This window comes from Camelus ferus, chromosome 20 (genome assembly GCF_009834535.1).
Source record: "Camelus ferus isolate YT-003-E chromosome 20, BCGSAC_Cfer_1.0, whole genome shotgun sequence".
Lineage (NCBI taxonomy): Eukaryota > Metazoa > Chordata > Mammalia > Artiodactyla > Camelidae > Camelus > Camelus ferus.
The window spans coordinates 33,191,393-33,218,113 of NC_045715.1; the positions used below are offsets into that span (position 1 = coordinate 33,191,393).

The window sequence follows — 26,721 nt, forward strand, 5'->3', positions numbered from 1 at the left end:
ATTCTGACAGAAGATTATCACTAACATTGTTCTGTGGACCATATGGTCTAACGAGAATGAGAAAACTAAAGTGGACAATAGGACAGACTATTTGAAGTAAAGACAGTCCAGGAAACCTGAGAATCAACACTGTTACTCCACTCTTCCACCCCACTAAGAAAACTCTAGGCTAAGCCTTCAGTTCACAGGGCTATTTGAACACCAAAATGCCTCTGCTGTAGACATATGTAATGCTTACTGGCCACTGGGGAGGTCTGTTAACACACAATAAAATCTTGTATGTTTTTATTTTCTGAAAGCAATAGCATATTAGAATTTAACAACTGATAGTCGACCAATAAAAGTAGTACATTATATGAATTTATGGCATGAACTATCTGGATTGATATTTTGTCCATGATCTCAGAATCGCAAGGATATCTGAACAATCCCGCAAGGAGTTATTAAATTCTGCATTTCTCATCCTTAAAGGACTTTAAGGGAATTTATATATTGTGTTGTCTGTGAATACTCTCAACATCACTCCCTGTCCTCATGGTAATGGTAAGAGGAGGTCAGTACAACAGTAAGAGGTTTGAATGCAGAGGGAGGAAACAGACCATGAAGAACAGGTAACTTAACATGAGTTAGTGTGATTTAGGAATGGATTTACTGAAAAGAATTCAATAATAATCTCATATCCAAGGTCATATTCTAGCTTCACTGCTAATGAACTAATCATCTTAGCACAGATGCAGCACAGTTCATGAACAATTACCAACATCTAGTTTTACTGACCACAGATCACAGTCATAAAGGATGACATTAGGTGCACCTAGGCAGATTATTAAAGAGATTTTCTGAGAGTGTTTATAGCAACAATGGGTCTCCAGGTTGGGCATCATTTCAAACATTGCTTCAGGGAAACAGAGTAATCCTGAACTTAGGGAGACACCTACAGGCACATTAGAAAAAAATAAATAAATAAAAGGAGGATCTGAAAAGCAGAAAACGGTAGCATTATGTTTAATCAGACAAACCAAAATAATTTTCTTTGAAAATATTTTTGAATAGTGAAGAGCGTTCTTCATAATGATAAGCACAAATCAGACAAGAATATCTTAGTAACGTAGATATACATATATTAAAATTTTATCTTTCAACCTAGGGCAATTTATGAAGATCAAGCTTTGTCAAATGGCCTAAAAAGGCATGGTCCACATTCCTTGGAAATGGGTCAGGATTTACCTACTGGTAGAAATAACATTAGTTACAATCATCATCATTATCCTTATTTTTACTGAGTGTCTGCCAAATAACAAGTATATTTAGATATTCATCACTTTGGTTATTTTTTTCCCCCTCATTTAAAATAAAAATACTCCTGGTAGAAAAAACATGGTCCACACTAGCAGACATTTATGCCATAACATAAATGGATTTATTAGATCTTTTTTTTAAGAAGGGTTTTGAGTAGTATGAAGTGGATAGGAATTTAAAGATTCAAGAAGAGGCTGATGGTGACATAAGGCATAATCTTGTCTGTGGACATAGATCTAAGGCTGATTAACACCCCCTCACCTCTCCTCTCCATTCCCTGAACCCCCACTCCCCAAAATGGAAATCAGAGGAAGAAATCATCCCATTTTCTTTTGTTTTGTTACTTTATCTCTCCTACTTCCATGCAGGTTTTGCTCAAAAAGAATGCCTCTTCAAACCTCTCCCCCACTTTCTACATTACTATTATAATATTTATATAACACTTAAATTTCCATTAAGTTGCAGGAAAAGGATTTGACATCTTCAAAGTACTCCAGAGACACCATTCTAGGGTATTTCCAAAGCTAGACAAGCTTCTAAAGCTCAGGGACTGACCAAAAAATCATTAGAAAACAAATCCTGTAATTCTACTCTTTCCTCATTTTGACATTATGCCAGTGCATCCAGTTGTGAAATCACTGCACATCAAAAAAGATCCACAAAAGAACCACTAAAATCAGTGAGGGGACAGGGAGACAGCAGATTCCACACAGCAAATCCCTAAAGATCAAGAGCCTAGTTTTTTAAAGTTAAAAGCCAGATTCTCTCAATTCAGTCTTCCAAAATAAAATCATATCCTCTCCATCTTTGCCATCTCTGCACCTAAGCAGATAAGCTTACTTAGAATTTCTCTATTTTATTATTGTAAGTCTCTTATCTCTAGTCTGGCCTCCATTAAAAGGCATCTTCCACACAGCTGTTATGCTAAAACACAAATCCTACCAGATTATCTTCCTGCTTAAAACCCTTGTATGAGTCTGTCTTTATCTTCAGCATAAAGTTTGAGTCCCTTAACTGTACAAGCCTGTGTACATGATCTGCCCCTGCCTATCTTCCCAGTTCCATGTCTTAACATCCATTCTTCAATGATAATAAAATAACAATAATACTAACAACTAACATTTATAAAAACACATACCATATGCCAGGACTGTCCTATACACTTTTTTATTGTGGTAAAATAGATACAACATAAAATTTACCATGTTAGCCATTTTTAAGTGTACAGATCTATGGCTTTAAGGACATTCATACTGTGCCACCACCACCAGCAACCATCTCTGGAACTTTTTCATCTTCCCAACAGAAATTCTATACCCCTTAAACATTAATTTCCCAACCCCTGCTCTCCCCAGGCCCTGGCAAGCACCATTCTACTTTCTGCCTCTATGAATTTGACCTAGGTGCCTCATATAAGCAGAATCAGACAATATTTGTCCTTTCATGACTGGCATATTTCACTTAGCATCTTGTCTTCAAGATTCATCTGTTATTACATGTCAGAATTTCCTTCCTTTTTCTGGCTGAATTGTATTCTATTGTACGTATATACCACATTTAGTTTATCCAGTCATCTGTCAATGGACACTTGGGTTGCTTCCACTTTTTGGCTATTGTAATTAATGCTGCCAGAACATAACATACATACATTAATGTACAAACGTGTTTGAGTCTCTGCTTTCAGTTCTTTCAAATATATACCCAGAAGTGGAATTGCTGGGCCGTATGCCAATTCTGTTTAACATTTTCTGAAGAACAACATCATCTTCCACAGCAGCTTCATAATTGTACATTCCCACCAGCAATGTCAAAGGGCTCTGTGATAGTTACTGTATGTGTTAACTTGACTGGCCGGGGGTACCCAGATTAAACATTATGTCTAGGGGTCTGAGAGGGTGTTCCTGATGAAATTAGCATTTGAATCAGTGGAACTGGTGAAGCAGACTGCCCTCCCCAACGTGAGTGGGCACCATCCAATCTGTTGAGGGCCTAAATAGAACACAAGGTAGAGGAGGAAGGAATTCACCCCTTTTGTCCTGCTCTACAATTGAGCTGGGGCATCTCACATCATCTTCTCGGGCCTCTGGACTGGAATTTAAGCCATGGGCTCCCCTGGTTCTCAGGCCTTCAGGCTCAGACTGAATTATAGCACTGTCTTTCCATAGACATCAAACATAGCCAACCCTCCCAGTGTCCATCAGAATACCATCATTCTGGAGGAAGCCATGTTAATAACCCAGGCACTGTCATTTCAGGGGATATTTATATGGATCCACTTTCCTGGATCTTGAGCCCAGCCCAGCAATAACAAGGTCACATGCTCATGTCCAGGAAGAAAGTAAAGTCACACTTGAAGAAATATTCTGCCACTCCTCACTCTGTTCCAACCCTGGGTCTGATTTTAATACCCTTGTCAAAGTAGTTCTGGTAGAATTTGGCTGAGAACCACAATCATGATATATTCCCTACATAAACCCTCTTCCACTATTTTTTCCAAGATAGGTAGAATTATTTATTCATACATGGATTATACTTTCTGGTGTTCAAGTCAATATAATGTTAAAGAATGGGACTAATCAGGTTTTATTTTAGGTAACGTTTAATTCCTGAATATAGAAAAGAAATAGATTTATAAGAAATATTTCAAATAAATGTCACAATTTTAAAAAATAATACATTTTTCTAGAGTTTCTGATAAAGTATTGAGCATGTGTTATAGAGAGTTTATAAGGGTAAATTTTTAAATTTTTAAAATTAAAATTAAAGTGAAACTATACACACACCCTTACAGCATGACAGCATGCTTGTAAGTCAGTATTTTAACGTAAAGCTTTCAGAAAAGCACATGAGTTGATTTGAAGACATGGCTTTACTCACTTCTTTGATCATCACTGAAAGAGTATTTTAGAAAAAAGCTGAAACAAAAGCAGGATGTTACATAGATTGCTGCTTCTTTTCCAGACACTTCTCAATGTCATCAAGCACTTGAACAGCAGCCTTTGGAATTCGAGTCCCAGGACCAAATATTTTGGCAACACCAGCTTCAAACAGAAATTCATAATCCTGATGAAAGAATTTGTTTAATTAATAGAAGAGACAATATTTCTAATTTCAAGAAAATGAAACAAAAGAATAGTAAATGTAGCCCTTTCTTCTTTATTCCCAATGCCCAAAACTTTCTCATCTGGTACACTATTGGCATTTGCAGCTGAAAATTCTTGGTGATTAGGGCAGCTACTAATAACCACTGGCACCATCCTTATACCCCAAGTGGTTAAAAGAAACCAAGACATTCTGCTCACGTTCCAAATATCCCAGTGTATCATTTGTGGTAGGAAACTGTACGGCCCACCAAGTGAGCACTTCTGAGCCCTCAACCATAATTTGTTCTCACCTAAATTTTTGCCACTTGTCATTCTTTGTGTTAAATTTAATATCACACTATAGCTTTCAATTTACAAGGCTATTCATTTCCTCCAAGGTATTCTGTCTGCCGCTAGTGAATGGTGGTACTTTGAATTTGGCTTCATGATGGAATTAGAGTTTCTATAAGTAAAAATTAACTCATTTAAAAAAAAATTCTCTGCTGTTGCTGCTGCTGTTTGTTGCTTGCTTTTAAACACAAAGTTTGAGTGAAAAGATTCCTAGGGCACAAATACGGCTCCAGGCTTGGCACTGTTCTAACATCAGAACATTTGTAGCTATGATACCAAGTTTAGGCCATGCTTTGGAGCCCTGATCCTCATCCACGGGGGGAAACATACAACCAGGACACTCGGGTTTGTGCTTACTGTTGCACTCTTTTTTTTTCAAGAGTCTTTATTTTTATCATTAAGGTATACCTGACATACAATATTATATTAGCTTCAGGTGTACAACTTAATGATTCAATATGTGTATATATTGCAAAATAACCACCACAGTAAGTCCATTTAACATCTATCACCATAAACATTTCCACTGCAGGTGTTTAGAACTTTGAGGATTTACTTAAAACTAGAAATTTTAAGATTTACTTAAAACTCTGTAACACGTTGCACTCTTGGTAACTCTCTTAGTGACTTAGAACTAAGTCCTTACTACTTAGTCTCTAAGTTACTACTTAGTTACTTAGTTCCGTTTATGCAAAATGAATCATAATGTACCTTGAATAGAGAACAACACTGACCACTTTTGTAGAATTTACTTTGTAAAAGCACTAGGAAATAATGCGGTTCTAAATCTGCAGCAAATATATCTTTAGTAAGAGCATGCAGTCGCTGAAAGAGCTACATCTAAGCTCCTGGCACTCGGCAGCCCCATCACAGTGCTAGGAAACCCAGGAGATGGAAGATACCTGCGGTGGTATCACCCCTCCACACGTGACAAGGATATCTGGCCGTCCGAGGGCGTGAAGCTCCTTGATGAGCTCGGGAACTAGGGTTTTGTGCCCAGCAGCGAGCGTGCTCACTCCCACAGTGTGCACATCTGCATCCACAGCCTGCTGGGCCACTTCCCGCGGAGTCTGAACAATAAGAACATAAAGAGACAAACCGTTATTTATCCCCCAAAGTGTTTCCACAGTGTTGTACTACTTAAAGCCACATTCCAAGATTTTCCTCATTCAAAACCTTGATGTAACTTCACATGTCATCTTCTAAATACCAACTCATCCGACTGCAGTAATAAACACCAGTGCAATACTTGCTTCTAGCACTACAATTTATCAGTTACACCAAAATATAGTTCCGCCCAAAATCTTCAAGATGAAGCAATAACACAGGCAAAATACATTATCTTTTCATTATAGTTTAAAAAAAAATACATCTGCTGTCTTCATTATGCACATTTATTGAGAGATTGTGTAGTACAAAACAACACGTGATAGTACCTATAAACTCAGGTTTTAAAACAGAGTAAGAAAGAGCAGTGACAGCAAGCTGGTGGACTCGCAAGCTCCAGGACCTCGTTCTCCCATGGAAACGTAGAGTGAACAGCAATATATGGACTAAAATAATGTGAGAACTGTAGAAACTATAGTTAAGGGGCCACAGCACCCAGACAAGTTCATAAACAAGAGAAGAGGTAGTTCCAAGAAGGGCGTGTCTCTCATTTATTAACTGGATTTAACCACTGGGATACAGAATCATAAAAGATATTTTCAAACATTCAATTGTGAATTGAGTTACCAAAGATCATATCTATTCTGTAATGGGTCTGTGACATTGCTTTAATAATGTATATGCATTTAAATCATTTCATATAAAAAGTACCTACATAGAAGTTTCTCACTGTAAATATAATGTAAATAGAAATTATAATATTCTGTAATTAAATAAAATACTAGTAGAAAACAAAAAAGAGAAAATCTAATTATAAATTTAGCTAACTCTGATGTCTGATTTCCCTTTCAAAACAGTTTCTACCAATCTGATGTGGTATCTTTCCCACAAACTCTTAGCCAAATCTCAATAAATAGTACAAGATCTTTGAAAATAATCTTCACAGTTTCAGAAGCCTAATAAAAATTTTAGTTCTGAACTGATTACTGATTTTTACAAAGTCTGAGCAACAAGTACTTTAACATGAATTATATTTTAACTTTTTTTCTGTCATAATTAATTGGATCATATGCATTAAAAAACAAATTGGGCAATCTGTTGAATTCATGCTCCTCTTTTACAATTTTAGTAACGTGATGTTGGTTCATCATCTTTTTAGTCTTTTCCTAAATGTAAGTGACTTAGGATATATTTTTTGAAATTCCTCCCAACAATTTTTAGTACCTGAAAAAGAGGACCAATATCCACATCAAACCCCAGATCAGCAAACCCTGTAGCGATAACTTTCGCTCCTCTGTCATGTCCATCTTGTCCCATTTTTGCCACAAGAAGACGAGGTCTGCGACCTTCACGTTCCATGAATTTATGAACCCTAAAGAACATTTAAAAATACAAGTTATATATTAATTGTCCAAAGGTAAGATATAACAACTAAAATTTATTTGCAGCAAATCTTTCAAGTTTATTTCAAAACACCTAATCTGTTTACTCATATTAAAGCCTGAGTATGTTTACCATTTTCCTCTTAGAGGAAAATTTGAAAGATGGCACAGCCTGTAAGCCCAAGACACTTAGAATATCACAGTGAAGCAAAAGGAGAAAATGACAACTTTTCAACTTCTTACGTCCAGTGTATAATACACAAAAATATTTAAATATAAACTAAAAAGTGCTTGCAGAGTTATTTATACATACATGTAACTCACTGGCTGTTCTGTACTGTCCCTATCTCACTTACCCTTCCCAAGTGTGAGCTCCCCCAAGATGACCTCAGTGTGGTATCTTATGACAATGCATAATGAAAGTACTTGCTTGCTTGAATCAATAAATTTACACCCTAGATGAAAAAGCACTAAGAAACAAATTTACTCTTATTAAAAGAAAAAAATGTTCCATTTGGTGACTTTCACTTTGGCTGTTTCAATATTTACCTCATATATAAGTAGTGACATAAAATTTTTAGTGGAAAATTTATTACAGAGTTGAGAAAACCAATCATCAGGAAGCTACTATTTACACTTGAGAAGCATGATCAATTTGTATTAATTTATATTTCCAAATCACTTTTGACAGTGTTATTTGCTGTCAGTTCAGTGAAGACTGATTTTAATTTATGTATGCATAGAATCAAATATTTACTTCCAAATAGGAAAATTAAGATTTTATAATTATTTGAGCAGTTAAACAATGTAAATAAAACTCAAGAAAGTACCATGGTAAGGAGACTGAAATCTAAGTACCTGGAGGGTATGAAGCAATACCATTGTTAGTTAAACAAACATTTGTTTGAAATGTGAAACTCCTAACTGGGATTATGGTGCAAATTCAAAATATCATTTTAGTGAAGCTACAGATTAAAAGGAAAGTACCATTCAAATATTTTTCAGTAGCATGTGAGAAAATGAAGCTCACATAGATTCATAGGGATTGTGTTAACAGAGAGAAGACGGCTTTCTGTGTGAAGGGCTCTCACACATTACCTCTTAACAGCAAATGCTATCTCTTTACTCTCTCCAAATTCCTGGAGGTAGGCTCCGCTCACCATACGGTCAGTCGCTTTATGTTCACCAAATACCTTTTTCATTGCATCTGTGATTTCTCCAACAGTACACCTAAAATATTAAGTGGAGGTTCTGGTAACATCATTATTCGAAATAAATATTTGTTTAACTTAACATTCAATATAATTAGATACATTTCATTACCTAAGTGGAAAATAGGCTGTCAGAAACCTAAGAATGCTTTTTACTGGATTCATGAAAGCATCTTTTTTATACTTACAAAAAAATGATTCTAGATGCCTTTATACAAACTGATCGCTTTGCAACATTTGTCAACCAAAAAATGACTGAATGACCTAAAAACCATTCAGAGACAAGCATCTAAAGGTTACTGAATAATTCACTGCTTAACAATATAAATGGGCATTCCCACTATTGTTTTTTTATTAAAAAGGAAATCCTTAGCATATTCGATCTACTTTTGTATTAATTCACTCAACATATACTGAGTGCCTAACTAATATAGGCCAAGTGTTAGAGATATAGTGATAAGTGAGACCAAAAAAAAAGTACCTGCTCTTACAGAGTTTATCATCTAGCAAGGGGATACAGAGAATACACTAACAAACAAATAAATTAATAAGATAATTTCATATGGTAGTAAGTACCATAAAGACACTAAAATAGGCAAAATGGAATGAGGTGTTTTGGAAAGCTGTAAGATACTGAAGATATAAAGAGACAGCTTTTGAACTAAGACCTAAATGATGAGAAAGAAAAACTCAAGGGAACATAATGGGGAACAGTGAAGAAGAAAACGCTAAATGCAAAGGCTCTGAGAAGTAGGAAAACAGGTTTTGTGTTCTAAAAATAGAAAAAAGGACATTAGAGACACAGCATAATAAAATAATCAGGATAAAATGAGCGCAGAGAGATAGGCAAGAGTCAGATCCAGCAGAGTCTTGCAGGCCATGGGAAGATGAGGTTTTAACTTAAAAGGAATGGAAAACTATTGAAGGATTTTAAGCAGAGAAGTCGCCTTATTTCTTCCAAGAAATTAAAACTGGAAAAAAAAAAAAAAAACCCACATTCTATTTACTCCATCCATTCAGCACTGAAAACAACTTAAAAGTTAATTATATTAAGCTATAAATAATAAACGCAAAAATAATTTATTTAGTGACATCATCATGTATTAGGAGAGAAGTTTCTGTGGGTCACTTGCTTTTTTTGCATATCCTGCAAGGCAAAGCACTGACTGCCTTTATTCTAGACTATCTTTTCAAAGATGTCTACATAGTGCACAGCCTTTGAAGACAGAGATGTTGTCCACCCTGGACAAAGGGCAGGTCTGCTTGCTGTTCAATGTCTCCCCATACTTGAAAGTACGCAAAATTTCAACCTGCAAATCAGTGACACATATTTGTTACCATAACTTCAAATGTCCTAAACCACAGGGAAATACACAAGTATTAATAAACTATGCAAAATATATGAATTTTTAAACACACAGATTTTGAGAAAAACAAGAATTGATTTTATTTTGGTTTCCAACATTTTGTTTTAAGCTCACATGGTTTATAGAATCAGCACATTTGGAAATCTCCAAACTTAACGTATCCTTACCTTGCACGGGCTGCATCTACTGCAAGAGCGAGGATATTCCCATCGCCACTGGCGGCACATGCAGTCAGGGCCGCAAGACATCGTTCGGCCAAAGCTTGATCCCTGCTGGATTTGACCTTACGGAAAAGGGTAAAGAAAGGGACAATTATGTGAAGAGAGAATAAAACACATCAGATTATACCCTTACATACATCACATGGAAATTATTCCATAATCCTAAATTCAAAAACAAAAGGGAAAAAAAAGAAGAGAGTAATAGGTATCCCAGGTTTGATATTTATTCAATTTATTCATTCCCTCAACATTTAATGACTTCCTAAAATACTACTAACTTCTGAATAACACTGGTGATTCAGAAGCAAGCAGGGCAATAATGGGTAACAGTGCCGACCCTCCCAGCTAGTACACGCTACTTAACAGATTACAACTGAGGGGATGTTTTCATTGTATTTTAAGCCTCTCTTAGCTAATTAACATCTGTTGGTAATAATATGTATGTATATCAATACTCTTTGTATTTAAAAATAGTCCCGAGGGAAAAAGAGAGACAGAGACAATGAGAAACACTGCAAAAGAGAAAGACAATGAAAAGCGTAGTCAAAAACTTTTTCCCTCAGGTCCTAGTTCTCTTCTGATCTGCTGACAACATGCCTAAACAAAGTTGCCTAAGATCCAACTTTTTACAAGTTTTCCCCACCTGTAAGAGAGTCTAAAATATGATTCTGCTTAAGATATCATTAAAATCATATAGTATCTATAAGAAGTGCTGAACCAGAAAATCTGTATTAAAGGCAAGAAGAACCCAAATCCATTATGGTTACTGAATTTCTCTCTCTTGTCCAAAATAAGGTTTATTTATCATCATTTATGGTAACAAGAACCCCTTAAGCTGCAAGAGTTAATAAAAGCCTAATCTGTGAGAGGAGAAAAGGGCTTTTCCATGGATAATAACTATTGAGAATTTTGTGATCACTGGAAATAGAACGCTATTTTCATTCTATTATCTACATTCTAAATAGGACCCTTTTAAAACATGACAACAATGTGAGAGAGAAAAGTCATTATCTCCTGACTGGGGGTGAAAAAGAAAATAATATCATTAAAATCTACCATTAACTCTAATAGAAAAAAAAATGGAAGATGACAGTTACGCATTCAGTCTAACTGGACAAAGTCTATTAGATTCCTACAGAACATTTGAACTGAGGGAAGAAAAAGTCGTATCTTAAACAATCACAGGGAAAGTAAACAGAGAAAAACCATGAGGATTTTCAAGTTTCCTACCTTAAAAATAGTAGTAATTACTAAAGCCAGAGATTAAGAGACCAGAGTAGCTTCATACAATAGAAATATATAGGTTACAACAGTAAGACTTACTATGTTTTATCTATTTTTGTATTTTATATTCTTTGAATCATCTCAGTGAGAAATTAGAAATAAAAAATTAAAACGATACCCTAGTTTCAATCAAAATAAATATAGTTCATTCTAAACCTTACCTTGCTAAAGCACTATTCAAATATTTGAATTAAAAAAAATAGCAAGTGATTCTTTTACAATAGGATCAGGAACGTAGAAATAAATTACAGTGAGAAGACTTGATTTCAAATACTGATTCTCAGCTTAATTTTGTTTTTCATCCTGGGTGAGTTATACGATCATCTACGCCTTACTTCAACTCTGTAAACTGTGGGAGGCATTGTCTTTGTGGTATGGTTTTTAATGGTAAGTCTCACAGAAGCAGGTATCGTGATTAAAAACATGAGAGTCTGGTGTCAACAGACTTAGATTTGAGTCTTGGATGTTTAATTATTTATCCTGGGTGAGTTTCTCAATCTCTCTTATCTTTAGTTTCCTTATCTTTAAAATATTGGGAAACAATACTCACCTCCTGTGGTTGTTGTAATAACTAAGCAGGACAATGTGAGGGCTTGGACAGTGCCCAGAAAGTACTCAAAACATGAGAGCTCTTATTACCTTCTTAAGCTTTTCAATCTGCTTGTTGCGCACTGAAGTATTATCGATTGCCAGAACATCCACAGATTCTTCTTTTTCCAACTGATACTTATTTACTCCGACAATTACTTCAGAACCTGTTAATTTCCCAGAGGAAAATAATATGTAGATTCTCTCACAAATAACTGTCTAACAGTAATCAGTAATAATGGTCTGATTACAAAATATTTTCCTTATTAAGTTTAATATTTTTAAGTAGTATTCTTAACTATTAATGAAACTTCAATACAGATCAGCAAATCCCAGTAGGGCATGAGGGTAGGAGGGGGGAAGACAGGTACATAGCAGAATCTCTGTGAGGACTTTTATTATTATCCCAAACTATTGGCTTTCCCAGAGTTTCTGATAAACTGCCTTCTAACATGACAAAATGAAAACAGTAACTGCAGCTACCATCTAAGATTTATGAGACAGAAGATTAACATGCAACAGCTTTTCTAATATTTTCTTGAATCCTCTTAACAGTCAATCATTTTTAAACAAAAAAAAAACCCACTTTTAAAATCTGTAAGTGACAAGCCAGAATTACAAATTACACTTCCTATATCTTGTAATAACCTTTAATGGAAAAGAAGATGAAAACGAATATACGTATGTACATGCATGACTGGGACATTGTGCTGTACACCAGAAATGGACACATTGTAACTGATGGGACTTCAATTTAAATAAAATTACACTTCATTAACATGATAAATATATTTTGCCTGAAACTACCAGATTATTACTCCAACTAAAGACATCCTGCCGATCCCTACCTCAGGTTATACCCCCTTATTTCCTTCATACAACTTATCATGATCTGTAATTATTTGATCTGTTTATTTGCTTGCTTGTTCATTTTCTGTCTCTCTTACTAAACTGCAAGCTCTGTGGGTGTAGAGACCATGTGTGTCCTGCTCACAGTTGTATGCCCAGCCACAGCACAGAGTCTCAAATACTAAAGGCTAAAAAAAGGACTGACTGACTGAAAGAATAAATGAATGAATAGTCCAATGAGGAGCACAATGACCAATAATAATGTCATCTTCAAAATACCCATCCACACACTACATGTGTACAATGGGCAGACCTCCAGATACACTTCGTACACACGTTTGCCCATGTGTATCCATGCACGCGAAAATACAGAGACAGATACATATAGATTCATGAGAAACATTTGATCCAAGTCTCATTTTTCCATTATTTTTGCTTTGTTGACTGTATCTCCAAACAGAAATTAGTATTTCTTTTTTAACACTGGACGTCACGTATAAACTTTCCTACTTACCAGAATCTATTCTAGCTTGTCTTCGGGCAGCACATTCTTCAATCCGAAGTTTAGGTATTCCCTCCGCAACAGCTTTGGCCATTCCACCCATCTCTTCAATTTCATTAATGACCTAATAAGAAAAACAAATCAATAAAACTACAATATGAAATTATTGTTAAAAACCATACCAATGTGTTATGTTACATAATTACTAATGTTAATAATATTGTAAACTATTTTAGTGGTAAATTTAATGTTCCATAAAAGAATTAAGTTGACATCAAGAGCATTAATTAGAAATTCTGCATAGTTAATAATGCTGCATTATATATCTGAAAGCTGCTAAGAGAGTAGACCTTAAAAGTTCTCACAAGAAAAAAATTGTAACTATATGTAAACTTATTCTAGTAACACTTTCGCAACATGTACATATATTTAATCATTTTGCTGTACTAAATTGTACTAATAGAATGTCAATGTCAACTATGCAGTTAAAAAAGAAAGACATTCTGTGTTTAACATTATTTAAAAAGACAACAGAAAAACTAACAAGTATATTCTGGAAAACACAAAACCTCTCATTCAACCCTTGGAAGCCAATTAAAGGTAACAATTCTCAAATCTTTATTTTTAGTTACATAAATAAAGTTTTCACAGTTACATAAAGACTTTTTAAAAATATATTTCAAAATGCCATTTTATTTTCGATTTAAACAGCAGAGTAATGATATAATCCTATCTTTACTGATACCAGGAAATATCTAAACCATCCATCACAGCCTCATATATACATGGGATAGTGGAAAATGAATGGTGGAATGGGGTTTGACTGAGCAGAAAAGAGCACAGTCAAACTGACTTTCCTCTGAAGAATTCAAGAAAGAAGAATCTACTGGATTCAACAGAAGCCAAGAATAAGACAGGAAGCTAAAAAGGGGGACTACTTGAGAGTCTGCCGCTACCTCTCTCCCATTCTGCCTGGAAAACCAAAATTTACCAGAAAATGGACTAGAGGAGCAATGGACATGAAAAGGGAGATGCAAGAGTAAGAAGTCTTCTTGAAATAAAAACTTGCATTCTGAATGATAAGACTGAAAACAAAAAGGCACACAGAGGGAACAGTGACAATACAGGATGTAAAAGAAAACTTTGAAAATTTAATTATCCTCAGAAAAAGAAGAAGAAAATCTGTGTTAATGAAACAAGTAGTATGATATATAAGGAGGAAAATTAGAAAACAGAAATGAGTTCTTGGAAATTAAAAAAAAGATATATGAATTTTAAAGTATCTAAGTAAAAATAAAGTTGATGACTCTCCAAAAAAAAACAGAACAAAAACTCAATGTTGCGTTATAGCACAGATAAGAATGTCACAATATCATTTAAGGAGGTCCTTAACTGATAACTTAGAGTTCTAAAAAGAGAAACCGAATATATATATGTTCACGTATAACTGAAAAATTGCGCTCTACACTGGAATTTGACACAACATTGTAAAATTATTATAAATCAATAAAAAATGTTAAAAAAAAAAAAGAGAGAGAAACCACAGAAAAATGACAGGAAAGAAATTATCAAAAAAAAAAAAAAAAAAAGACAATTTCCCAGAGCTATGGAAAGGGGCCAGATGAAAATGCCCACCAAAGGTCCAGGACAATGTAGGAGACAACACACACACCAGAGTACATCAATACAAAAATAAAGAAGAGATCCTGAACCTTTCAGAAAGATCCTGAGTGAGAACATCAAATTTCTGACAAGAAATATTGGAAGCTAGGAAAAAAAAGTAGGTGAATGCTTACAAATTTGCTTACAAATTCCCAAATGAATAAATTTCAAACTCAGACAATCAATCAAATACAAAAGTAGAATAAAGACATTTTTCAAATGTCCAAAGTTTCAAATAATTCATCTCCCGTGCACCATTTTTAGGAGGGTCCCATAAGATGTGCTTCAAAATAACAAAGGATAATCAACAGAAACAGGATTCAAGATACAGATTCAACATAGCAGAGGTGAAAAGATTGCCCAGGATAATAACAAAGGGAAGCCCAAGGGCAGCAAGGGTCTAGAGAGAAACCAGTCTAAATCAAATGAGAATTAAGAGGCCCTCAGGAAGGAGTCACAGTGAGATATAATTATATTGGAAGCACGGACAGAGTAAAAAAAGGGTAAGAGCCAGCCAGCTAAAACACTAAACTGTCATACTAGCAAAACAACAGATGAGGTCTAAAATTGATGGAATTAGAACAAACATTATACACATTTAATTTTAAAATATGGAGATTAAAAACAAACAAAAAAGGTAGCTGACTCAAGGAAAGTAAGCAAGGGAGGACAAAGGACTGCTTTTTCTGTTGTAGACTTTTAGTACTAGATGTCTTTTAAGCTCTTCGAGTAAAATACTTCAGTACAAATACAAATGTATTTTTAAATTAAGTTTCAGTTTTAAGTACTATGAAGTCAAATCTAAAATTTCCTTTTTCTCTCAAATACTTTATTAATCTTGATACAAATCTATAAATGACTTGATGTATAAGTCAAAAATCTATAAATCTTTATAAATCCATAAATCTTGAAAGCAAAGTTTCAAACAGGAGAAACTGACCTTCAAGGCAGCATCATAAACGTCATTTGTGAGAGATTCCATCATGTATGAACCTCCCCAAGGATCAGCCACTTTAGGAATCCCAGATTCTTCTTGAATAATGATTTGTGTGTTCCTGGCAATTCGAGCACTTTTCACAGTTGGCAAACCCAGGGCTTCATCAAAAGAATTTGTGTGCAAAGACTGAGTCCCTCCAAACACCGCGGCCATTGCTTCTACTGTGGTACGAATGATGTTGTTGTAGGGATCCTAAAACATGTAGTGAAAAGCAAAAAAGGCAACCGTTGATACGTGTTGTGGCTGTAAAAGATGATATGGTCAGGCAGCAGCTGATGCGTACCTTTTTTGCCAAAGTCTGCATTCCGCTTCAGAATATCAAATAAACTTAGATAAATTAGTAAATGAACCAGATGAGAATTAAAAGCCAAAGTGTCCAGCCTGTGCTTAGGCACTAAAACATTGCCTCTTGCAAGCATCTGAAATATTAAATATTTGTTGTGCTTATTTTTGGACTGCCTAAATACTCTTCTGTAAGTGCATCATGAATGTACACCTTGTCTACTGAAATTATTAACATCCTTCATATCATAATTCATTATCTACTAATTACTGTATACCCTGAAGTATCTACCACAATGAGGTGCAATGGGTGATGATTTATTAATAAAACAGATGAACAATGGACTATGAAATAGGAAATATGGTTTCTAGTTCATTCTGTTCCTGACTGTGATTTGGGCAAGTCACTGGACTTTTCTGAACTTTCTTAAAATGAGGGGGTTAGAACAAAAACAATTACAAAAGTTCCTTCCAACCCTGAAGTCCATATTTCTCCACTTATAAATACCTGAAGTCATACTTAACATGGAGACTATTAGCTTTTATTTGCTTTTAAATGTATAAAAGCTATGTCACTTTAAAGTTATAAATTACTTTTAATGTATCAAAATAATATGTGAAAATGCATGTTAAAAAAGATCACCACCACAAAATTTTTTAATAAAATGAAATGAAAATATATTACCCAAGTGATTATAGCTTTTAAATGGTCTGTTTGTATACATGCTTTATTTAAACACACAATTTGAAATGTATAGAATCAAATTTTAATGAGAAAGTTTTATGTTAAGAATTTTAACCATTAAAATTATTTAAGACAATATTAATTAAATTATAATTTGTAATTCTTCCTCATCATCACACTTTTTTACTGTTAAAAAATAAAATAAAATAAAATAAATAAAATAAAAACAAAACACACAGCCCTACATGTTAAGCTGATTTAAAATGATTTTATATTGTTAACCACTAGGGGGAGTCAATTTTATTTAATTTGTGTAAAAACAAACATTAAGTATGCATTATGCTTCAGAATAATTATAATTTTCAAAAATTAGCAGGTAAGTTCTTAAATCTATTTCTTGACTATGCCAGGTTACTTAGAAGAAAATACATGACTTTTAAAAAAATTCTACACTTTAAATGAAATACATACTTGCTCAGTAAGTGACCATCCTGATGTCTGACAATGTGCTCTTAGAAGAAGAGATTTAGAGTTTTTAGGCTGAAACATTTTCTCTATTAAGTGAGCCCAGAGTCTTCTCCCAGCTCTCATTTTTGCTATTTCCATATAAAAGTTCATCCCAATTCCCCAGAAGAAAGACAACCTAAAATAGTAATGTTAAGTCCAGAATTTGATTATAAAATGAAAAATAAAACTATCACACACTAAAAGAAAAAGCTCAGATTTTAATTTCAAACAGCTTAATTTGAATTAAAATCAAAGCATATATACTTCAGTAACTTTAAACCTGTAACGATAGATGACTTCTGTATTTAAAATGGAAATAGTAAAAGAACAAAAGGAAATATGTCCTGAACATTATATTTAATTTTAATATTATTGTCAAAATGTGCCAGTTAATTGTGTTTTCTAAATATCTCTAAATAGCAGAGGATACGATTCCTCTAATTTACCAAAAAGTATGCTCAAATTTAATTTCTGATTTTTAATTATAAACAGTATTGGCTGATTCCGTCATTATCATTCAGATAAAACATAAAAGAATCTAGTATAACATTTATATATACAAATTCATTTTATCAGTATATTTTGCTGTGCACTCATACAATGGTCCTATGAACTTTCTTTTTTTTTTTTTTGAACTTTCTTAATGTTGAGATAATATCTGAATTTAATTTACTCACCGTGGTGCAAATTCATCAATTGTTAGGCCAGCCTGGAGTCCAGTTCTACAGTATTCCAACCCATCTGCGATAGTATAGGCCAGCTCCAGAATGGCATCAGCCCCAGCTTCCTGCATATGGTATCCACTAATTGAAATTGAATTAAATTTTGGCATGTGCTATATAAAATAAAAAATACAACTGTCAATATAAATATAAACGTTTCTATTGATCTATTTTCTAAAGGACAACACTATTTTATAATGATGTTCAACTCAGACATACTAAGTGGTTTATAATATTAACTGAAAACATTTAATGCTTACTTTGTTTCATTCCATTCACTTTCCAATTTAAATTGTTGATCCAATGAACTAACGTAAGGCCTGTACCTGTTTTATTTTTCCAGTGAAAAGAAATTTGCACCAAACACCCCTTAGCACCAAAAGTATACATTTTGAAATTAGCTGGCTGAGATTAGGAATGTAAACTTTGGCTCGAGAAAAAGACTTCAAAACTTTGGGCTAATCTGCTGAAAATGTATAAATTTAATTATTATTAACTACTTACTAGTTATCTTATTTGAATGAAGTCATTGATCAAGAATAAGTACACAAAGGGGAAAAAAAGAAAAAGCTATAGAACCAAAAAAACTATTATCCTTCCAAGAATTAACCAAAGATAAAATAATAAAAATGAGGGGAGGGTATAGCTCAGTGGCAGAATGTGTGCTTAGCATGCACAAGGTCCTGGGATCAATCCTTAGTACCTCCACTAAAAAAAAAAACAACCAAATAAATAAATCTAATCCCCCTCCAAAAAAACAAAACAAATAAAATGAAAATAAAATGACAAAAATTCATTACAGTGGGTTAAGAATGTGGACTCTGAAGTCAGAGTACTCAAATTCTAGCTGTGTCCCTTAACTAGCCACAATTCTGTAGGCAAGTTTCTCAACTTTATTATTCCTTGGTTTCCTAAAGTATAATATAGAGACAATAATTCTACCTTCTTCATGGAGCTGCTGTAGGATTAAAAGAAATAATTCATCTAAACAGCTTAGTATTATGCTAGTACACGGTACGTATTCAAAAAGTTAGTTGTTGTTAGTATATGGTATGGATTATCTGTAGTTTACACTTGCAAAATTTTATTTATAACTAACCAAGAGCTCTTAAAAAATGTCCATCACAAAAGCCATAAGGGGGCTGAATTACATGGAATTGAGAGACTACTTGAGTATATTTGGAGTTAGAAACAAGAAGCAAGGAATATAAATGTGCTTCTCTACTGAGAGGAGTTTAATAGTTAAATTAATAGTAGAATTTCTTTAAGAATTATAGAAACTCTGGGACATTGGAATATTATTTAGTCTTCAGAAGAAAGGAAATTCTGACACAGGTTAAAACATGAATGAACCTTGAGGACATTATGCTAAGTGAAATAAGCCGGATACAGAAAGACAAACACTGTATGATTCCACTTATAGGAGGTACTAAGAGCAGTCAAATTCATAGAGACAAAGCAGAATGGTGGTTGCCAGGGGCGAAAGGGAGGGAAGAATGAAAAGTTATTATTTAATAGGTTCAGAGTTTTAGTTTTGCAAGATGAAAAGAATTTCAGAGATGGACACAGGTGACGGTTGCACAACAACGTGAAGGTACTTAAAGCCACTGAACTGTATCCTTGAAAATGATTAAGACAAGAAATTTAATGTTACGTGTATTTTGCTACAAGAAAATTTTTTAAAGGAACAGTATAAAAGTCTACAGTTTACAAAGTACTTCAATGTTATGTATTTGATCAGTATCTGAAACTAGCTCTTTTATCACTTACATGAAAGATTATATGAAGCGACTGTGAATTATAGATGACATTAGGGTCTTTCACAAGCTGAGATGCCCAGGTACATAACAGCAGACTGCTCCTCTCTACTCCAATAACCATCTCCACTCTCCTCCTGTAACACCCGAACCGTAAACTCAAGAGTGCTATTGTTCTGCATTTTCAGCCCTCTCTCATACTGTGTGTCCACTGAGATATAAGTGGAAGTTTGGTTTGTTCCTTCTGGAAGTTCCCCTTTAATCAGAAGGGCTGGGTCCTTCTTCCTACACAAACATAGCTGGCCTGCCTGCTTCCTTAATCGTGAGCTGGCACATTAACAACAGAGAAGCAAAATGAAAGGAGATGAACCCTCATGACTATGGAGCTTCCATACAACCAAGACCCTGACAGTCTACCTTCCAACTTCTTTTAGGTGAAAGAGAACTGACTCCTATTTAGTTAGAGCTACTGCCACTTGGTGGGTGGGGTGGGGGTTGGTGTGTGTGTGTGTGTGTGTGTGTGTGTGTGTGCGCGTGTGTGTGTGTTATACTGTTCAACTCAATCCTCCTGGAAGGTGACAGAAATGTGCCATTCTATACAATTCACGTGGGCAGATGGAATCTATGAAAATACGTAAAATTAAAAAGTGTAAAGACTAAATATCAAATGAGGATAGTAGGCAAAGCCAGCAACAGTTCTGAGATAATAGTAATCTCAAGAGGTAAAAGAGAGAAAAAAAGGTTTGATGGTGGAGAGACCTGCTATGAAATAATGGCCTAACTTTCAGGCAGGTAAGGAGAAAGAGAGCATTGCCAGCAAAAAGCAAAGCGTGAATGATGGGAGAAAATATATATGAATTATTCAGAGGAAAATCAAGAAGCTTTAAGTTTTCCTGTGGAGGGACTGCTCCTAATGTAACAATACTACAAGAACCTTCTTTTCCCACTCTCTGATTGGGGAAAATGAACCTAATTCAGAGGTGAAATATGAGGCCCCTCATTGTGACTGCAGATATAAGTGATATCTTCTAATCCAGTTTTTTGCAGAAATAAAGCTGATATTTTGATCCCTCACTGTCTGTCTGACACCAGTGTCTACTTCCAACTGAATCTGAACTCTGGAGAGAAAAAAGTATAAATTATGAGTGCTCTCTGATTCTAACAATTATCAGAATATAAAAATTTTAGCAATAAAGAAAATACAGTAAATGTCTACTGCCCAGATTCCTATGGGTAGTAACAGACCATAAAATTAGTACATTGAAGAACAAAAATAAAAACTAACACACACACACACATACAAACACAAAACTCACACCCTGACTCTATACTACAACTATTACTCAGACTCAGTCACCAAATTCAAATTAGGTTACGGCATTTTATAAAAATTCCTACATTCAAAGAACTACAGCAAAACCTATAACAACCACAAAGGATACCTTTGCTGTATATTGGAAGATGTCAGCAATGATTTTCATGGATGGTTCTGGAGGGAAAATGTACGTATTTCTGACCATAAACTCCTTCAGTATATCGTTTTGGATTGTACCAGTAAGCTTCTCCTTAGGTACACCTTGCTCTTCTCCAGTTACTATAAAAGTTGCAAGAACTGGAATAACTGCTCCATTCATGGTCATGGAAACTGACATTTTTTCTAAAGGAATTTCATCAAAAAGAATTTTGGTATCTTCTACAGTGTCAATAGCAACTCCAGCCATTCCAACATCACCACGAACTCGAGGGTTGTCTGAATCATAGCCACGATGTGTTGCTAGATCAAAGGCAACTGATAACCCCTGCTGACCAGCTAAAATAGAAAGAAAAATAATGTAGGATTAAGGATTCTGGCATCAACGTAAACTGACTTTCTGTAACAGTACAAAAATATTGACTCACCTTATCACAGTATACTTTTATAATAAACATTTTTTATGCTCAAAACAAATTTAAATAAAGATACTTTACTTCCTAAGGAACTAGTGTTTCCCATGTGCTAAAATGCACAAAGGGAGTTCCAGACTTCACTATAATAAAGAAAAAAAGAAACAAAACATCTCACTTATCTCATGTCCAGGATTTTTTTTTTTTAACAATTTTCAACAGAAATATTTTTAAGATTCACAAAGATATGTCTGTTTACATATAGTTAACATAATTTAGTACTTGTATGCTCACTTATTTTTGTTCTATTTAATATGGTTATAACAGGATGTCTTGGCCATTCAAATATTCTGGGAAACAGAATCATGAAAACCATGCAAAAAGCTAAAATATTCTATACTAAATAAGAGCTCAGTCCTCTACAGGCAACACAACTTACAGCTCCTCAAGTCTAACCTTTAAATGTTAAGCTTTTAGTACAGATCAGAAAGGAAAAATAGTAGTTAATTTAGAACGCATGCTAGATTGCACTGAATATACTTGTCCCACATTATTATTTGTTTATTACTTTCTTTGGCCATCATTTAAACCATTTTCTCCTCCAATTTCTATCCCAACAGTTTTAATTAAAAGCTTCTCAAAAGCAAAGTCAATGTCTCTTTTCTTCATACAACTTCACTCCACCTAATTCCTTTTATACAATGTGCATGGAAGTATTGTTTACTTTCAAGAATTTAGCACTTGATTCTAGCTCATCTATCTCTTTGACTGTGGAATGTTGAAAAATATTCATTTTGATGGGCATACAGTCTTAAGTAGAAAATTATAAAGTGACTATCACCTTTACAGAGATTAGCCAGTCTCTCTCCAAAAAAACTAAGATGAGGAAGTGTATGTTTGATCATAAATATTACATCTCACATTAAAATCTCACCCTTAATATTGTCCTTATAGAACTTATTGCTCTCTTCCACGGTACTAAACCCAGCATACTGGCGGATGGTCCAGGGCCTATAGGTGTACATGGTGGGATATGGTCCGCGCGTGAATGGCTTCACTCCTGGAAGTTCTTCAGGGAGGTCTTTGGTATCCCTGCTGGAATATAAGGGCTTGATGGAGATCCCCTCTGGGGTGTGCCATATTAGTTCTTCTGGGTTTTTGCCTTTCAGCTGCTTTTTAGCCAAGGCAGCCCACTCTGGGTGAAGGGGTTGTTGCTGGTGCAGAAGTCGTGGCCATGCAAGTTGGGAGCCTGATGACTCTGTGAGCTGCTTCAGGTGATGAGGTGAAAGCCAAAAAAGATGAGTCTTGGCCCTCAACATGATAGAGCATGGAAAACAGCCAACAGGAACAAGAACTGACCTAGAAAAGGAAGCACAGAGTACATGTACTTACAAAAGACAGGCAAAATGGGAGCTCACTGGTGAGAATGGAAAAGAGAAAGGAGGGTATATTAGTATGATTTTTTTTCTCTTTTTCTGCTTCCTATACCTGATATTTTATAACTTTGGTCCCTCTTCTCCACAACTACTATCACGGTTCCAGTTCTAGTCCTCTTCCTCCAGAGCCTCTGAGTTGGTTTTACTGACCAGTCTTAACCTCCTCTCATCCATTCTACACACTGACACGAGTACATATATGAGCATGTCACACTTCTCTTAAGATTTTTCCAAGGCTCTGCATCATGTGGAGGATAGAGCACAGCCTCTTAATTAATTTCTTCTTTCCAAAGGGTTTTATTTAACGTATACTTAATGACAAGCAGTGTGTTGGATGCTGGAGAAAAAAGTGGTGAACAAAACAGTCATTCAAGGTCCCCATGTCCTGATCCCTGCTGATCTCCCAGAATCACCTCTGCCTTTGACCTCTACACACTTAGTGTTCTAGATATACTGGTTATCTACAGTTCCCTGCATATGTCAAAGTTCTATGACTTGCTCTTGCTCTTCCCTTGACCTAGAATGCCATTTTTTCACTAATATGGTTGAGGCATCATCACCAGTGCACAGGGCTTTCTGTGTGCTAGGCATTGCTCTAAGGACCTTATGTAGAGTAGCAATTTTAATCCTCATACCATCACCAAAAGATAGGTACTAATATTATCCCCATTTTACAGATGAGAAAACTGAGGCACAGAAGAACTAGCATTTAAACCCAGGAAGCAGTTTCAAAGTCTTTGCATTTAATTAATACACTCACAGCCTGTCCCTGAATCTATAAGTTGGGTTAAATGGCCACCTCAGTAATCCATACCACAGTGCTATTTCCCTGTTTAGACATCTATCATCTCCCACACTACAATATATTAGAACACTGTTTTATATGTTCATGTAAAATCTATTTTTACATAAGATACGTTTTATGTTTATACAAAATACACATACATAAAATTTCATGTGTGTGTATATATATACACATATATGTATGCCAACATACATATTTTTTCTCTGTTATTTTTTAAACGGATCCAAATTTCGTGCTGTATACTTCTGATAACTAGTAGAATCTTACACTAGGTAACTAAGTCCAATTTCATCATTTTACAGATGTAGAAATTAAGGTTCACAGAAGTAAAAAAAATTAAGCAGCTTGATCCAAATTCCACACAGCAAAGCAGTAAATGTTCACCTGAATTACTAAATACTTGTCAGAGTCACATAGCCCAACAGGTAGAGCCTAGGATTTTAAAAAGATTCTGAGTTGCAAATTTTATTAACATATTCATCATGCCATGTAATAGATAAGGCAACAAGTAAAGTGAACTTAAAATTCTATTTTCCATACCATTTTTTACCTATCAATTTAGTGAAGCTTAAAAGAAAATAAGAATACTCAGTATTTGTTAGGGAGTCATGGAATGAAAAACAGATCATTGGTGGGAATATTAACTGATTTAACTACCTCAGAAAGCAAACTGGTAATATGTACAAAAAGTCTCAGAAATGATTATGCCATTCCACTGAGGAACATCACTCCTGGGAAAGTTACTAAATAAAATACGTGTTCCCTATAGTTTTACTTGTAATAAAGAAAACTTAGAAACATCATTAATGTCTAACAGTGCAGGGAATAAGGGAACTATAGTGTATACAAGTTATACAATGCTATGTAGCTATTAATTATGTTTAGGAATTAGGCAAAAATAATCTTTGATGTCAGAAGTCAGAAGAGTGGTTACATTTGGTGACTAGTAGAAAAAGGCAGCAAGAGAGGAGCTTTGGGGGTGATGGTCTTGATCTGAATGCCTATTACACAGATTTATTCAGTTTGTGGAAATTTGTCAAATTTATAATTATATGTGCACTAATGTGTATGTATATTACACCTAAGTCAAAATTTTAAATGTTATGCATAGTTTCCTTTAAAAGGAGATAGGCTCAAAAAGTATTACAGTGAAAGACAAAAACACTGTAAATGTAATGTATTCAACTACATAAAAAATGCATAGAACAAGTCTAAACACAAAGACAAAAAAATTCCTATTTTTAAAAACCATTATGATTTTTATTCTGTTAAATCCATGGGATCCTTTTCATCTATCTTTTTGCAAACCATAAACTACAAATACTAGCTTAAAAGGTGGGTGAGAAAAATAGTTAATTTGTAACTGAACCATTAGGGTAGTAATGATATAAAAAGTAATCTAAAAACTGCCTGAGACTATATTGCAGATAATATCACACTCATTTCACACAAAATACAGGTGGGCCTTTCCTAAACTGGGACAAATGATAGGAAAGAGCCCTATATAAGTGACTTCCTAAAAATTACATGACAATTTGGTAAAGGCTGGAAACACATCATTTTTAAACAAGAATGTGATTTCTGCTGATGGCAAGAGGATTCCTGAGTTTTTCTTAAAAGATCCATCAGGAGAGGCTTCAGCATCCAAAGAAACAACATGCAAAGCAAATATAAGTTACTGATGATTAGAATGTGTTAAAGAGCGGTGATGAAGCAAGCCTGCCCAACACCTTCAAAAAACACGGGTAGAACATCTACTGCTCTGAATCAAGTAACTCTCAAGTTTGACGTTTTACATGTAGTCCCACCTTAATACTTCAGGAAATGCTAGCCACCTCCAATGTTCAGCCAATATGAGATAGAGATGACACCATTCAGCATACCAAGTAAAGTTAATATTGGCGTAAATAAATTATTAAACGTAATAAAATGCTGGGAGAAAATCAACTGATTCAAAATTTGACACACATACACACATATTTTTTCCAGGGTTTCTCGACATACTTTATTTGGGGGTCTGAAAGATTGCTCTCTTTCTAGATAAAAATGAGAACCAGTTAGGAATTTGCAGTTTTGTGTCAATTTCATCCTGTCTTTCCACCTCTTATCCTTCATCTATACCAAGAAAGTCACTTCCAGTCCCGCCACCTCTTACAAAAAAAACTCTCACAATGAACAGAGCCGAGGCCTAGAAGGGAGGCAGCTGTGTAGCCAGCACATTCCTCTGGAATCCTACACTCGCTTCTGCCTAGCGGAACATCGAGGTGCTTGGGCGGCCCTGGCCTGGGTGGCCAGGGAAGATGCTGATATGGCCTGTGAGACATTAAAAGGATTTTCTTTCCAGCAGTACCTCCGAACTCCCACGGACCTCGCTGAAAGAGAGAAGTCGGTGGAGAATCTAAACCTAAGAAGAAGGTAGAGGAGAGCAGGATCCCATCACACTTGTAAGGTAACGGAGGAGGAAGCTGGGAGGTTGGGAGGAGGTAAAGGACAGAGGCTCAGAGGACAGGTAAGGGGGGAGTGAGAAGTCAAAAGAAGGAAGGGATTTGAAAGACGGACGTGCCTCACAGTGCACAGTCTTACTCACTGGCCGGCCTGTCTCGGCTGCGACAGAGGACGGCTGAACCTCGGCGATCCAAGCCCTACAAATCAGAGGTTGCCCGAAGGTGGGGAAGCGACACAACAAGTGCAAAGGCCAGCAGGACACCACGGGGGTGCCGACCGACACCGCCCTCCGTCC

The 26,721-nt window shown here is 35.2% G+C and overlaps 1 protein-coding gene across 4 annotated transcripts; it reads right to left on the minus strand.

Annotated features, from left to right (window-relative positions):
* Window positions 1–2,449: 2,449 nt before the first annotated feature.
* On the minus strand, window positions 2,450–26,716 carry MMUT (methylmalonyl-CoA mutase). Of its 4 annotated transcripts, XR_004313637.1 has the most exons (14): window positions 26,569–26,716; window positions 22,675–23,099; window positions 21,299–21,666; window positions 18,055–18,212; window positions 17,342–17,513; window positions 15,847–16,095; window positions 13,257–13,368; window positions 11,945–12,060; window positions 9,968–10,083; window positions 8,321–8,452; window positions 7,065–7,212; window positions 5,636–5,803; window positions 4,177–4,362; window positions 2,451–3,905 (listed from the first exon to the last, which is right to left on the minus strand). XR_004313637.1 is itself a non-coding variant. In XM_006190731.3 (13 exons), exons 2-13 carry the CDS (start codon window positions 23,057–23,059, stop codon window positions 4,234–4,236), a joined length of 2,253 nt encoding a protein of 750 aa, XP_006190793.2. In that variant the 5' UTR covers window positions 23,060–23,099; window positions 26,569–26,716; the 3' UTR covers window positions 2,450–4,233. The 4 variants fall into 4 exon arrangements, 3 of the variants coding, with proteins under 3 accessions (XP_006190793.2, XP_014419819.2, XP_032319114.1); XM_006190731.3 differs by having other exon boundaries at window positions 2,450–4,362; XM_014564333.2 differs by having other exon boundaries at window positions 2,450–4,362; window positions 26,545–26,711.
* Window positions 26,717–26,721: the final 5 nt, after the last annotated feature.